This window comes from Megascapheus bottae, chromosome 36 (genome assembly GCF_031878675.1).
Source record: "Megascapheus bottae isolate mThoBot1 chromosome 36, mThoBot2.hap1, whole genome shotgun sequence".
NCBI lineage: Eukaryota > Metazoa > Chordata > Mammalia > Rodentia > Geomyidae > Megascapheus > Megascapheus bottae.
In genome coordinates, this window is record NC_143544.1 from 6,356,594 (window position 1) to 6,371,774 (window position 15,181).

The window sequence follows — 15,181 nt, forward strand, 5'->3', positions numbered from 1 at the left end:
CCCTCACCCCACTGCAGCAGGGCCCAGGCATGTGCTTGGGGACCCCACTTACTTCCCCTGGAATCCTCCAGTGATGGCTTGTGCCTCTAGAAGCCCTGATAAACTCCACTGAAGACTACTGGGCCACCAGCCCCCTTCCCCAAGGCCACTTCCTCCAGCCAATCTGCATGATTTTGAGTCTTAACCAAACAGCCTATGACTTGCTTGTGCCCAGAGCTCTTTCCATCCCTTCCACCCGGAAAACTCTCCCCCATCCATCCTAAAGGATTATGAGAAAATGGCTGGTCCAGCCACAGAGCATTCCTCTATGCTCTTCTGCCTGGGACAGCCCCAGGCCCACAAGGCAGGGCCAAGGGATGCAGCCTTTGACGGCCCCCAGCTCCAGATGAATCTGGCCTTCAGAATAACCAGGACTGACCCATCTCTTCTTCCAGACTGTCCCAGATCATCATATGATGACTCACATTTGGACTTCAAATAGTATTGAGAGTTGGGATAGTTGGGGGGGGGGGAGCAAAGGAAGCAACCTACCTACCAGGCAGAGAACCTGGGGTCCTGCCAATCCTAGTGGGGCCTTCTAGAACCTGTAGCCATCCCCACAAAGACTACCCAGACCCCAGGAGAGTTTAGCCCTGGAGCTTTGTATAAGTGTGTGTGTGTGGGGGGGGGGGGAAGAGGCAGTCGTGCCACCACCTCACTTGCCTCAGTTTCCTCCTCTGACACTGAGGGTGCTGATGGCATTCATCTTATGGTCTGGTTGCATCAACCACCTGGAGGTCTCACTCGTTCCCCACCCTCAGTGAACATTGGATCCACTGTGTGCCTATTACAGAAGTTGAGTAACCCCACCTTGCGGGGGAGGTCTCTTCCACGCTAGTGCTGTGACGTAGCCCCGGCCAAGCGCCTGCAGGACCTCTGGGACCAGGCGGGCCATGCTGCCAACTGCCTCCGCCACATTCCCTGGGGCCTGCTCTGCCTGCCTTGGAGAGCCCGCTGGAGTGGCTGGTGGGCGGGCAGCACAGCACGAAGTGGACCACGATCCAGCCACGGGTGTCCCCTGGCACCACCGCCGACCACTCAGGCTCAGAGACACTCAGGAACTTTGGACCAACTGGAAGGGGGGAGCACCCCCTGGAGGATTGGCCGGGTAACGCAAATCCGTAGGAAAACAAATGGCTTGTGGTTCTAGCTCAGAGGGAGACCCATTTGCACTTAGGAAACTGGAGTGGAAAAAATCTTTAAAAAAAAAAAAAAAAAAAGGAGGTGGGCACAACGAAAGCAGCGTGCATGGTGGCATAATCACTTCGGTGAGTCACTGCTTCCGGAAACATGCATCTGAGTCCTCCATCCAGCCTAGGGACACTACAGGAAGAAATGAAACTATCCTGGCTTCTGGGGCAAAAAGCAGAGCGTGCCCATGATGGGATGGGAGGAACAGAACATTGCCTCACTCCCAGCTCAGGGCTGCAGGAGAGGAGGGGCTCCATGGAAGAAGGGCCCAGTAATTGGAGAGCACTGACTTCTTTTCTGGGGCTCACTTTTTACTTCCATCTTTCAGGAACCCCTCTTATTGTGTCTGGAGTCTGTAGGGCCTGGTTGGCTGCGACATGAATAAGCAAATTGTTCCATTTTGCCATCTTCCTCAATACCATATAAACAGAAAAAGGCCAGAAGTGGCTCTGTGGCTCAAGTGGTAAAGCCTTGAGCATAGAGAGGCTCAGGGACAGTGTTGAGCCAGGCCCTGGCAGGCAAATAAGTTTCACAGCCTTTCCTGGGCTGACTTCAAACCACCATCTCCAGACCTCAGCCTCCTCGGTAACTAGTGAGTCACTAGTGCCTGGCTGATTTTGCCATCTTCTGCTGTACGTACGTGCTGGTCCTGGGGCTTGAACTCAGGGCCTGGAAGTGGCCCCAGAGCTTTACCCCTGGAGCCACAGCTGTCCTTCTGGCTTTTTGGTGGTTAACTTTAACCTCTCTGACTTTCCTGCCTGGGCTGGCTTCAAACCCAGATTCCCAGACCTCAGTGTGACTGTGAGCCATGCTGGGCTGGAGCTCAGGGCCCGAGCACTGTCCTTGGGTTTTCTCACGGCTCTACCGCTTGAGCCTCAGCACCACTTTTGGCATTTTTTCTTTTTTTTCCCCATGTACGTGGTACTGGGAAATCGAGGCCGGGTCTTTGTTTTTGAGAGAGCGGGTGCCCGAGGCACTCCCAATTCTAGAGGGCGGAGGGGTCCGGACCGGTGGCCGATCTGCGTGCGTTCCGTCCGTGTGCGTGGTCGGTGGCGGCCGCAGCCGGGGGGTGGGCGGCCCCGGGCCTGCTCGGCTCCCCGAGGCCCGGGTTAGCCAACGAGGCAGGGCACGCCAGGCTCAGCGCAGTCGTCACCTCGCAGCGACGTCGGCCGACTTACTCCGGAAGGCCGTGCACGGCTGGTCGGCGCGTCCGCGGGCGCCCCAGCCGCGGGGAGGCGAGGCCGGCGGGCCGGAGGGAGCGCCCGGCGCCCTGACGCCACTCTAGCCGGACTCCGCCCCGGGGGCGGAAGTCGAGGGCCGCACTTCCGGCGGGCGGGGAGGGTGCCGGGCGATGACGTCACCGGAAGGGGCGGGTCCACGGAGCCAGGCCGCGCCGCGCCGCGCCGCGCCGCGCCGGCCGGGAGGGGGGCCGGAGCCGGGCTATGGCGGCGACGGCGGGCGCCGAGGGGCGGCGCGCGGCCCTGGAGGCGGCGGCTGCGCCGGAGCGGGGCGGCGGGAGCTGCGTGCTGTGCTGCGGAGACCTGGAGGCGACGGCGCTGGGCCGCTGCGACCACCCGGTGTGCTACCGCTGCTCCACCAAGATGCGGGTGCTGTGCGAGCAGCGCTACTGCGCCGTGTGCCGCGAGGAGCTGCGCCAGGTGCGCCGGCGGGCCGCGCGGGGCGGCGGCGGGGCCGGGGGCGGCGGCGGGGGCGCGGGGCGGCCGCCCGGGCCGCGGGCCTCCTCCCCGGCCCGCCCGAGGCCCCAGGGCCGCCGGAGCGGGACGGGGCCCCCCGGCGAGGCGGAGCCGGGCCGGCGGCGGGAGTTCCTTCCTCAGGGGTCTCCGCGGCGCTGGCGGAGGCCGGCGGCCGCCGCCGCCCGAGGCTGCTCCCTCCCGTGGAAGCAGGGCGTCCAGCGGGACCTCCCCCGCCCAGGCTCCTGGGCTCCGCGGGTGGCTCCGCCGGGGGCTTGACGGGTGGGGACCGCACCTCCGGGAAGTTTTCCTGGTCGCGCCGGCGGTAGCTGCTGGAGCTTCCGACTTTCTCCGGACTTGGAAGTCCAGGAGCGCGCAGCGAGCACACGCCCGGCCACGCCAGCTGTTGGCAGGGAAGCTTCCAGCCGCATCTCCCCGGATTCGCTGTCCTTGGAGATCTTGGTTTGCCTCCCGGCGTTGTGAAATTCCCTTGGTTCGCTCACGGAAGGTTTGGGCTGCTGGCATCTGCCAGGGGGGTCTGACTTTTCTCTACTTAGGAGTGACAGCAGCGTTTTGGGAATACTTGTGCTCTCCCTTGAGATTGATGGGGAGGAAGGGAGAGAGATCCTGGGGACCCACGGGGACATAGCGCAGGCAGGCACCCGTTCTGTGCCCTACTGGCAAAAAATGAAAGCTTGTGGAAGTGCGGGCAGTCTCTGAAGTGGTGGACTGGAGTGGGGCAAGTCCAGAAAGCCTTCGGCCGGCCGGTGGCTTACTCAGAAGGCACCTCTTCCCTTGCTTCTAGTGACAGGTTCCTCACACACCTGTAGCTTCCTACCGGAAAGGAAGCTTCCTTCCTGGCAGGAAGCTACTGTGGAGGTCTCTACATGTGACATTCTAGCCCAAACGTTGGGTCTCACGTAGGTGTGGCTACTGTAGCCAGTACCTGCCCTCATTCCTGTTGGGCTCCATGCCCTCCTAGAGTTCCCTGGCAGGGGCTGTTGACATGAGCCGTCAGCAGACCTGGCTGGGGTGTTGTTTGCTAGTGGGTGTGCCTCACCAAACCTGGGCTTCCTCTTGGGCCTGCCCTGCAGTCCCGGGCAGTAGAGGTTTCCTAGGAAGTTTGCTATATAGGATGAGGTGCTTTCCAGCTCAACTCAGTTTTCTCCAGTCTGTTTCTCTCCCACACTCTGATCCTGCCTGTTCCCTTGCCTACTGCTGCTGTACTATGTCTGGATGTGTCCCATGCCTGCTCACGGGTCCCGGAGTGACCCTCAGTCCCTCAATTGTGCTCGTGTTTTGCTCTCCCTCAGTGAAACAAGGTCTGTGGAAATCCCTGCTGAGATGCAGTGATTGTATATACCTTGACCTGCCCTGTACAGGCTGCAGGGTGGAGGTTGGGAATGACAGGGAGCAGATTCAGCAAAGCCCTGCATTCTTCTGCTCAGGCAGAGGGCCAGGGCAACCTGAACCAAGTGACGGTGTTCTCGATGGAAGCTGAGGCAGGCTCCCTTTCATAGGAAGCTCAGGAGGCAACGCCCCTGGGAGTCACGGCTGCTCTCATGTGAGACCCTGGAGTGGTCAGGGACCCAGCTCTGTGGTAGCAGGCCTTGGAGTGGCACCCCCACCTGGGGCTCTTTTCCTTTGCATGGGTCTTTCTCACTGACCCTTTTATGTGTGTCTTGCTCTCTATCTTATCCTGCCCCTGGTACTGTCACTGGAGTCCTGATAGAGTGTCAGGGCACCCAGTGAAGCCACGCCCAGACTCCCAGGTCAGGGGAGAGGGAGGAGGGAGAAATGGGAGGAGCGGGCTGAAGGCCAGCCCAGGGTTACCCCAAGTCCTGAGCCTGGGCCATGACTCAGGCTGAAGTCTCTCGGTTGTTAATGCCTCTCCCTGTCACCCTGGGTCCTGGCATCTCTGTAAAGTTGGCGTTCTTTGGTCCCCACCCAGGCTCCTTGGGGTTCTGGATTCTCCAGGTGGCTCCTCAGCCACCCACGCTACTGTACTCCCTCCCCAAACCTGAGGCCTTCTTGCCCTTGGACCCATCCTCAGTTATCTTTTTAGCAAGTACCATGGTTTGAACTCAGGGCCATGAGATCCTTGGCTGGCTTCTTTGCTTTTCTGGCACTCTACCGCCTGAACTCTACCTCCAGCATAGCTTTATGCCAGTTACTTTGGTGAGGGAGTTTTGCAGACGTTTCTGCCCAGGCTCACTTTGAACCTCAATCCTCTGGGTCTCAGCTTCCTGACCACGTAGGATTACAGGAATGAAACACTAGCCCTCCAGATAGCCAGGCTCAATAATAGGTCACCTTGATGCATGCTAGGTTGGCAACATTTGGTATTTCTTTCTTTTCTTTCTCTCTCTCTCTCTCTCTCTCTCTCTCTCTCTCTCTCTCTCTTTCTTTCTTTTTCTTTTTTGCCAGTCCGGGGCTTAGGCTCAAGGTCTGAGCACTGTTCTTGGGTTTTCTCAAGGCTAGAGCTCTACCACTTAATCCACAGCACCACTTGTGGCTTTTTTCTGTGTATGTAGTACTAAGGCAGACTAGGCAAGCACTCTACCAGTAGGCCAAACTCCCCCTGGTATTTCCTTTCCTGAAGTTCTGTTGCCCCACTTGCTCTTTCTTTTTATTGGGGGTGGGGTGGGGATAGGGTCAGGTTGAGACAGGATCTGGTTATGCAGCCAAGCAGGCTTCAGCCTCCGAATGCTGGGAATGCAGGTGTGAGTTGCACACTTGGCCTTCGCCTCCACTCTTCATTGATTCGTGCCCTCTGCATGCTGGCAGTAGCAAGCAAGCAGCAAAGCTCCCTGGCAGGTACTTGCCCCTGGAGGCTCTGTGGGGAGTTCCTGGTGACCAGGCCTCTCCCCTCTGCTTCTCAGCTTCCTTGGGAACCATTAGGATGCCTCAGGGAGGAATGCCTCTCCCTCTGGATCATTTGCTGCCTAAGCCACCCAGCTGCTGTCCAGGCCTAAACTCAAGCTTCATCCTGGGAGCCTCTCCACCCGGTGATCTGGGCCTGCTGTCTCTTGACTCCTCCCTTCCTTCCCTTTGTATTCAGAGCTGGCTGTCTCTCACCAGCCTTCTTGATTCTATGTCCCTGGCCTGGGCTCACTGTCCCCAGAGAGGAAGGGTATTGCTGGCTGGATCTCTGGTAGACGCCTGCCCCTCCTGGGCCTGGCCACCCTGCCCCGTGCTCATCCTTGTCCAACTGCTTGCTCTACCCTCTGCTGGCAGCAGTGGTGCCATCATCTGCCATGGTATGTGTGTGGATGGCGGGTCTCCGTCTCCCAGGGCAGGTCTTCCTGACCTTCCCATCACCTCTGCGACAGCCACTGCCGGCACATCCCCTGCTTTCCACCCTGCAGCTTCCACAGCCCCAGCCTGAGGTCTGCGTTGCTTTCCTAAGCCTTTTCCTGCTTCCAGTCCCACTGTGATCCCTTCCCCTCTGCTCGGCTCAGGTGAACCCATCTGGATCACCTCTGCCAGAGTGCTCAGGAGGGATGAAGCCTGAGGGTGCCCGCCCCACTGCCCTGAGATGTGGGCCCTGCTTCCCACACTCCTGGTCCTGTGGCCTCAGGAGCAAGCCCCAGGCCATGGGCGGTTTCCTTGTGTCTCTCTGCTCACAGCCTCTCCTGGCCTCAGGCTGTCTGCAGGATGAGGGGTGGCCAGGAGAGGGGAGTAGTACTCCGTTCAGTCTAGCCTGGAACTTTCTGCACAGAGGTGGCTCCCAGGGAGACCGCAATGGAGAAGGGGTGCTGGGGTGCTCATATCCCCCAAGCAGATGGAACGCCCCCAGGGTGGATCTGAGGATTCTGCTGGGAGCTGGGCAGTGGAGCAGTGGTAGTGATGGGGGCGTCCCTGGCTCGTCTTCCGCTGGGGAAGGAAGTTATTCCTCCTCCTCCTCCTCCGCCGCCGCCGCCGTCTGTTGGCGTGGAGACTGTCTGGCAGCCTGGAGGAGTTTCCTGGGGTTGCTCTTTTGGCCGCCTTGAAGGGGGAGCTGGGCTCCTAGATCCACTGCCCCAGGAGAGCTTAGTGAGGGACCGGCCCTGCCTGGACTTGTGAAGCCTGCAAGTCCTTCCCCAGGGGAGGGAGGATCGAGCACCTCTGTCCCAGCGGCACCCTCAGGGGTGCGCAGCCACACACCACCCCAGGCCCCTGTGCCCTGGCTGGAGAGGTGCTCTTGAGAGTAGATGGGAGACGGAGCAGGACATGTCTGCCCAGCAGGGCAGATGACAGAAGAGCCCAGCACAGACCCAGACGTGCTGTGGCTTCATGGTAGAGTGCGTGCCTAGCATGCATGAAGCCCTGGGTTTGATTCTTGAGAAAAAGCCAGAAGTGGTGCTGTGGCTCAAGTGGTAGAGCTCTAGCCTTGAGAAAGCTAAAATTTAAAAAAAAAAAAAAATCCTGCTTAGAGGGTGACCCAAGACAGGCAGTGAGGCTTCTCCTTCCCACCTTAACAGATAAGACCAGGGGAGATGAGAAAAGCCTGCTGGGCCCCTGCTCAGCAGTCACCCCACTGAGATGGGTGTGGCCAGAGAAGGTCACCTGTGCAGGCTGCTGGCCAGGTGTGTGAGAGACTCCTCTCCCCAGACCCTACTGGAGAGAGGCAACTCCAGCTACTGTGCTGCCAGGGCTGTGTGTCTCCCAGTCTGTCCTGAGCCGCTCATTCTAGTCCATTCTGGTCCCAAACACAGCTCCGCTAAGCCTAAAGGGCTGGTGGTGGTTCTCAAGGTAAGGCTTCAGAACTGCTCCTGAGCTGAGCTGAGCTGAGGTGGCTTCACCTGTACCAGGCTGAGGAGGTGCGTGGCGGTGAGGTCCTTATTTGCAGGGCTTCAGGGAGAAAGAGGGGAACCTGTTGGAGCTCCAGGCCATCCATCTGGACATGGTTTGTCCCTGGGCCCCAACCAACCAGCCCACAGTCCCTGGCAGAGGCTGCATGACCAGGGCTGGAGATGCCAGGCCTGTGGGAGTCTCTCTTGTCCAGCGGTGTCATGGAAACACAGGAGAGGTGCTGGACAGGGGATTGCCAGGCCCTGTGCAAGAAGACCCCCTGATACATGCTAACGTGGCAGCACTTGCTGTGCCCTCCCCTGCTGCCTGGAGCTCGTCCCATCCCCTCTCAGGAAAGCCACTGGGTGCTCAGTCACCTTTCCCCTTTGGTCCTGGTCTCTGCACCTCTAGGTTTGGTGCTGGGTGGAGCCATGCATGGGTAACTGCTAGACCTGACAGGAGCATGGCTGCCCCCTGGTGGAGATCCTGGGGTGAGGCTGTGCCAGTAGTTCTTATGTAGGGAGGAAAGGAGGCCTGGGTTGGCTGCTCCCACTTGGGGGCCTTGAAGCCTCTTCTGAGTCTTTGCCTCCCCGCCCAAGCCCACCCACTGCTGTGTGTCTCCAGGTGGTCTTTGGGAAGAAGCTCCCTGCCTTTGCCACCATCCCCCTCCACCAGCTGCAGCATGAGAAGAAATACGACATCTACTTTGCAGATGGAAAGGTCTTTGCATTGTACAGGTGCGTGAGCCCCAGCCTGAGCCTTCCCTGAGGCCACAGGGAAGCGGGTGGCATGGCCAGGTCCTCCTTGAGTGGGCCGTGGGACCCGGTGGGCTGTCCTGAGCCTGGGTGCCGGCTCAGCTGGGGCTTTCCTCGAGTCAGCGCGGTGAGAGAGACGCACACAGCCTTTGCCGTGTGGCCCTTTGAAGGACGGGCAGGAGGCCTTGCTTGCTCTGTGCTCCCACAGCCCGAAAGACTGCCTTTGTGAGATGGTCTCCTTGCAGGCCGGGGGCTGCTCGATGCGATCACTGTCCCCTGACCGTGGGCTGGGGGTGGCTGTGTGTCTTCTAGGCAGCTGCTGCAGCACGAGTGCCCACGGTGCCCCCAGCTGCCACCCTTCGGCCTCTTCGGAGACCTGGAGCAGCACATGCGGAAGCAACACGAGCTCTTCTGCTGCAAGCTGTGCCTCAAGCACCTCAAGGTGCGCCCCTGCCTGCCTCCCCCCGCCCCCCGCGGGTAGGTGTGGCCCCACGTGCCCCTCACCACCCCCACGCGCTCCGCAGATCTTCACCTACGAGCGCAAGTGGTACTCGCGCAAGGACCTGGCCCGGCACCGCATGCAGGGGGACCCCGATGACACATCCCACCGTGGGCACCCGCTCTGCAAGTTCTGCGACGAGCGCTACCTGGACAACGACGAGCTGCTCAAGCACCTGCGGCGGGACCACTACTTCTGCCACTTCTGCGATGCCGATGGGGCTCAGGACTACTACAGGTGGGCGGGGCACCCAGACCCTCCAGGGAGCCGGCAGGCCGAGGGCGTCTCCTGACACCCCGCCTTTCCCAGTGACTACGCGTATCTGCGTGAACACTTCCGGGAGAAGCACTTCCTGTGTGAGGAGGGCCGCTGCAGCACCGAGCAGTTCACACACGCCTTCCGCACCGAGATCGACCTCAAGGCGCACAAGACCGCCTGCCACAGCCGCAGCCGCGCCGAGGCTCGCCAGAACCGCCAGATTGACCTTCAGTTCAGCTTCGCGCCGAGGCACTCTCGCCGGAGCGAGGGTGAGCCAGCTGCCTGCAGGCGGGGGTCCCGGGCGGTCTGCAGGGTCCTGCTCTGGACCCCTCCGACCCTGGTCTGCATCCATCTCCCAGCCCCCTGCCCAGCACCTCTGAGCACTGCACTTGCTGCTCCTGGGAGGAGCTCCCTTCCGCCTGCCTCCAGGCGTCTTGCACCCGCAATCCTGGGGTTCCAGAGGCTTCTCTGAATCCAGGAGGGAGCGCCTGCTTGGCAGTGTCCCATGTGGCACCCTTGCCCTGCTTCCCACAGCCCCTGGCTGTAGGGGCTCTGCCCTCAGTACTAGATGGCGGGCCCGGGAGAGTGACGGGCTGTGTGCTGACCGCAGGGGTCGTCAGTGGTGAGGACTATGAGGAGGTGGACAGGTACAACCGCCAGGGCCGCGCGGGCCGGGCCAGTGGGCGTGGAGCCCAGCAGAGCCGCCGAGGAAGCTGGAGGTACAAGAGGTGGGAGGACTCACATGCCGCTGACATTCTCCTGGTGCCACCCCAGGCAGTGGCAGCGGCCTGCAGCCGTGCTGGGAAAAGACATGGGCAGGGGCTCGGGATCAGGGTGACAAGCTCTGCTGTGTCCGCCCCAGGGGAAGGGGTGGCGACACTACACGTGTCACTGAGGAGGTGGGTGCCGAAGGGCCCTAAGACACATATATGTGCCAGGCTCTGCCTGGCCCACCGTGTCTAAAGCCTCCCTCCCCCTCCCAGAGAAGAGGAGGACCGAGAAGTGGCTGCTGCCATCCGGGCCTCTGTGGCTGCCCAGAAGCAGGAGGACCCTCGGAGGAGTGAGGACCGAGAGGAGGGTGGCCGGCCCAAGAAGGAGGAAGTAGCAGCAAGGGCACCTGAGGAGCCCCGAGGCCCCCGACGCCTAGCCCGGCCTCAGGGAGAAGGCCCAGGTGAGCCAGGCCTGGGAGGAGAGCAGGCAGCTCCCGGCCCAGCACCATGCCAGGACTGTTGGGACCCCCCCCCCCTCCTGAGCCATCACTGCAGTCTGATGGCCGGATCCTCTGGTGTCCTAGGTCTCAGGGAAACCTCCGCCAATGGGCCCGTGGCCCAGGAAGCCTTCCTGGCCTCCGGCCCCAGTGCAGTGGCTGGGCCACCCAGGTATGTGGTGCTGGGGAGCGGGGGGAGCACCTACAGAGTGGGGGGCTGGCTAGGGCCTGGTGAGTTGCTGACTAGCTCTGCTCTCCCTCGATCTAGCAGCCTCCTGCTGCCCACCCCAAAACTCAAGGATGAAGACTTCCCCAGCCTCCGTGCCTCCGCGTCCTCCTGCTCCACAGCAGGCGCCGTGGGCACTGTGGGGTTGGCCCTGGCCTACCCAGGCTCCACGCGGGGAAGGAACACCTTCCAGGAGGAGGACTTCCCGGCCCTCGTGTCCTCAGCGTCCAAGCCCAGCTGTGGGCCCCCCAGCCTCGCCTCTGCCTGGAATAACAGCTGTAGCAAAAAAGGGGCCCCACCTGCCCCCGCAGTCCAGGCTGTGGGTGGGGGCACCCAGCCCCCAAGGAAGGCAGGAAAGGGGAGCAAGGGTGGGCGGAAGGGCGGCCCGCCTGCTGTGGGGGCAGAGGAGGGGGGCGGCCCGCCCCCTGTGGGGGCGCAGGAGCCCCGCAGCGAGCCCACCACAGTGGCCGTCTCCTCCCTCCTGCCGCCAGCCTCCACGCCGAGCTCCACTAAGGTCGGCAAGAAGAAGAAGGTGGGCTCTGAGAAGCCTAGGGCTACGTCACCCCCACTGCTACCTCCCAACTGCACCCCAAAGTCCCTTGGGGCTGAGCAGGCCTCTGACCCCCCTTTAGGCAGAGCAGAAGGGCCAGTAGGCATCATCCTTAATGGACACACGGAGGGAACGTTCCTGGCAAAGAGTACCCCCAAGGAACCCCCTGGGCTCCCGAGGCCCCTGGGGCCCCTCCCCTGCTCTTCCCCCCAAGACTTCCCGGCACTCGGAGGCCCCTGCCCGCCGCCCAGGATGCCTCCCCCGCCAGGTACGATGGCCGGCGCTGGCTGGCTCCTCGAGAGGAGGGCTGGGATGGTGGGGTCGGGTTGGAGCCCAGAGATGGCACAGCCCAAGGTGTGGGGCACAGGGCAGGGCCCTGCTGTGGGCTCGGGCGGCCTGCATGCTGCTGCCTTAGTGGCCCGGGCAGCCTCCGGGAAGCTGGGCCAGCAGGGCCACATTCAGATTGTTCCCCCTACCCGCAGGCTTCAACACTGCAGTGCTCCTGAAGGGCACAGGGCCACCACCGGGCCTGGCACCTCCTGCCAGCAAGCCGCCCCCTGGCTTCTCCAGCCTGCTGCCCAGCTCCCAGACATCCTGCGCCCCCAGCCCCCCCACCACCGTGAAAGCGTAAGTGCGGTGGGCGGCCTGGCCTGCCGAGGGGGCTTGGCAGAGGGCGCCACCCTCCCCTGGGCCAGGTGAAACACGGAAGCCTCATCACCCTCTGACCCCAGACCCAGGCTACCATCCACAACACCCCGGGCCTACCTGGTTCCCGAGAACTTCCGGGAAAGGAACCTACAGCTCATCCAGTCCATCAAGGACTTCCTGCAGAGTGATGAGGCCCGATTCAACAAGTTCAAGAGCCACTCGGGAGAGTTCCGACAGGTGAGCCGGGCCGGGAGGACGGCCCGTGGAGCCGGGCCGGGAGGACGGCCTGTGGAGCCAGGCTGGGAGTGACCCGTACGGCTTTCTGGCGCCAGGGGATGGTCTCCGCAGCACAGTACTACAAGAGCTGCCGGGACCTGCTCGGCGAGAACTTCCAGAAGATCTTCAGCGAGCTGCTGGTGCTGCTACCGGACACAGCCAAACAGCAGGAGCTGCTGTTGGCCCACGCCGACTTCCGCAGCCACGAGAAGCCTGCGGGCGCCAAGTCCAAGAAGAAGAGGAGCCCGTGGCAGGCCAGCGCCCAGCACGCAGGCCTGGACTGCTGTGTGTGTCCCACCTGTCAGCAGGTGCTCGCGCACGGCGACGTCAGGAGCCACCAGGCGCTGCACGCAGCCCGCGATGATGACTTTCCCTCCCTTCAAGCCATTGCCAGGATCATCACGTAGCTGCTGCTGCCAGCCAGCGTGGGCCCGAGCCGTCACACCCTGTGTCTCCTTCCTCTTGCCTGGCTGCCGTGCAGCCAGGCAGGGCCTCGAGAGGCCATTGCTCAAGCCTGCTGGCCGGCCAGGCCTGCCAGCGGGTCAAGGAAGGCCTGCTGTGTGCCACGCACACACACGCGGAAATCCCATCCTCCGCTTGGGAGTTGGCTGCTCTTGTGTGCATTCTTGTGTTTTGTGAGGTGCCCGGGGAGGGAAAGACTAGGGTGCCGAGGTCTGAGCCTGTGGTCACGGTCCAAGGCCCAGCCGCCTACAGTAGGCCCTCCTGGGTCTGGAGCCTGCAGCCCCCGAGCTGATAGCTGCAGCCCACTGGTGCTGGAGTCACATGTCGCGTGTGTTGTGTAAGCAATTGGCTCTTTGATAATTCAGAATGTTCCAGATTAAACCAGACACAAAATTGTGCTACTTGAAGTTGAATCTTTTTATGAGACAAGCTGTATCTGGGACCTCAAATTGCCTCTGACATTTTATAAGACAGTTTATCTTCAAATAAATTTTATTTTGCAGTACTGCACATCGCCATGTCCTGTGCTTCTCTGCCCCAGTCGCTCTCCCAGCTGGGTCTCGGGCGCCTCAGATGCTGCCGCACGTATTTGCCAGCAGCCCCCAGGCCCTGGCTCCCTAGTGGGAGCCTGGCATTGCAGTTGTAGCTGTGCTTGACTGAACACTTGATTATACACTTTATGGAACCCAGGGCCAGGGGCTCATGCCTGTAATCGTGGCTTTTTGTGCCTGTGGGGATTGAACTCAGACTTGAGCTTTTTTACTTAAGGCTAGCACACTGCCACTTTGAGCCATAGCTCCAATTCTAGCTTTATGCTGGTTAATTGGGGTTGAGAATATCACGGACTTTGCTGCCCAGAATGGGGTTCAACCCAACCATCCGCCTCAGATCTCGGCCCCGTTGAGCAGCTAGGAGTATAGGTAGAAGTCACCAGTGCCCAGCTGGTGAGTTCCTTGGAAAGCAATTGATAAAATGGAATGTTCATTTATTTTTTTTTCCAGTCCTGGTGCTTGAGCTCAGGGCCTGAGCACTGTCCTTGGGCTTCCTCAAGGCTAGGGCTCTACCACTTGAGCCACAGCACTGCTTTCAGCTTTTCTATGTATGTGGTACTAAGGAGTCAAACCGGGGTTTTGGTGCCTGCTAGGCAAGCACTGTACCACTAGGCCAAACTCCCAACCCCTGCTTTTTTTCTTTTTGTTGATGCTACGGATCAAATCTAACAACTTGGCACATGCCAAGAAAGCACTCTGCCGAAGCTATAGCCCATCTGAACATTTAGAACATTCCACTTAGCCAGCTGCTACTGGCTCTTCCTTGTCATCCTGGCTAATTAGGAGGCAGGGAGGCCCATGAGACTCATCTCCATTAACCCACTCAGAAAAGCCAGAGTGGTGCTGTGGCTCAAGTGATAGAGTGCTAGCCTTAAGCAAAAACGGTCTCAGATACATTGTTCAAACCCAAGACTAGAAAAATGAATAAATAATACACAGCCAGGTGTGGTAGCTCATGTCTATAATCCTAGCTTACTCTGGAGGCTGAGATATGAGAACCATGGTTCAAAGACATTCTGGGCACTAAGGTCCATGAGACTTTTTCTTTTTGTCTGTCCCAGGCCATGCTCCCAGCCCCTCTGTGAGACTCTTAGCTCCAATTAATCACCAGAACAAACTGGAAGTGGCTCTGTAGCTCAAGTGCGAGCCTTGAGCAAAAGCAGCTCAGGGACAGCTTCCAGGCCCAGGGTTCAATCAATCAATCAATAATAAACATTTCAGGGCTGGCAGTGGCCTAGTGGTAGAGTGCTTGTCTAGCTGCATGAAGATCCCGGCTCGATTCCTCGGTACCACACACATAGAAAAAAAGCCAGAAGTGGTGCTATGGCTCATGTGGTAGAGTGTTAGCCTTGAGCAAAAAAAGAGCTCAGAGACAGTGCCCAGGCTGAGTTCAAGCCCCAGGACTGGCAAAAGAAAAAGAAAAAAATTGATAAGGAAACCCTTCAGCTCCTGGAACAACTGGCTTATTTATATGGAAGAAAAATTGTGTGTGTGTGTGTGTGTGTGTGTAGTGATTCTAAGTTGCAGGTTGAGTGAAGTTGTAAATATAAACACTGAAGTTTCACATTAAGGAGAGGGAGTGTTCTCGAAAGTTCTGCTTGATAGACAGTGTCTCTGGCAAGATACACAAGGCTCCAGCACTGCTGGGAGTGCCTGGGGTCCAGAAACAGTGATCCCCACTTCATTAAAGGCCATCCAGAACTCTACAGTGAACATGAGTTATTCAAAAAGGAGTTAAAACATTCTGGCAAGCCGTTTGCCATTTTTTAAAAAATGGAATGTGCACTTACTGTACAATTCGGCAAGTGTGCTTTTGGGCACTTATCCCAGAGAAATAAAACTTCTGCTCATTCATGCAAAAGCATCTCTGTGAGTGACATAATAGTCGTATATGGAAGCGCCCAGATTCCCTTCTCTGAGCGAATCGCTAAACTGTGGTGCATATCAATGCTAGGGAATTCTGAGCAAGAAGAGGAGGAGGAGGAGGAGGAGGAGAGGTGCTCCTGGCACCAGGCAAGGGAGGGGCAGAAATGATCCTAGGAGTTGTTCACATCA

The 15,181-nt window shown here is 59.7% G+C and overlaps 1 protein-coding gene across 5 annotated transcripts; it reads left to right on the forward strand.

Moving 5' to 3' along the window:
* The first annotated feature begins 1,279 nt into the window (after window positions 1-1,279).
* Window positions 1,280-12,610, forward strand: Znf598 (zinc finger protein 598, E3 ubiquitin ligase). 5 transcript variants are annotated; one of them, XM_090324625.1, is made up of 12 exons: window positions 1,280-1,307; window positions 8,319-8,431; window positions 8,762-8,891; window positions 8,974-9,185; window positions 9,258-9,475; window positions 9,817-9,934; window positions 10,195-10,377; window positions 10,501-10,585; window positions 10,682-11,457; window positions 11,672-11,816; window positions 11,921-12,074; window positions 12,170-12,610. In XM_090324625.1, exons 2-12 carry the CDS (start codon window positions 8,377-8,379, stop codon window positions 12,518-12,520), a joined length of 2,427 nt encoding a protein of 808 aa, XP_090180751.1. In that variant the 5' UTR covers window positions 1,280-1,307; window positions 8,319-8,376; the 3' UTR covers window positions 12,521-12,610. The 5 variants fall into 5 exon arrangements, with proteins under 5 accessions (XP_090180751.1, XP_090180748.1, XP_090180747.1 ...); XM_090324622.1 differs by lacking the exon at window positions 1,280-1,307 and adding an exon at window positions 2,631-2,888 and having other exon boundaries at window positions 10,190-10,377; window positions 10,685-11,457; XM_090324621.1 differs by lacking the exon at window positions 1,280-1,307 and adding an exon at window positions 2,632-2,888 and having other exon boundaries at window positions 10,190-10,377.
* Window positions 12,611-15,181: the final 2,571 nt, after the last annotated feature.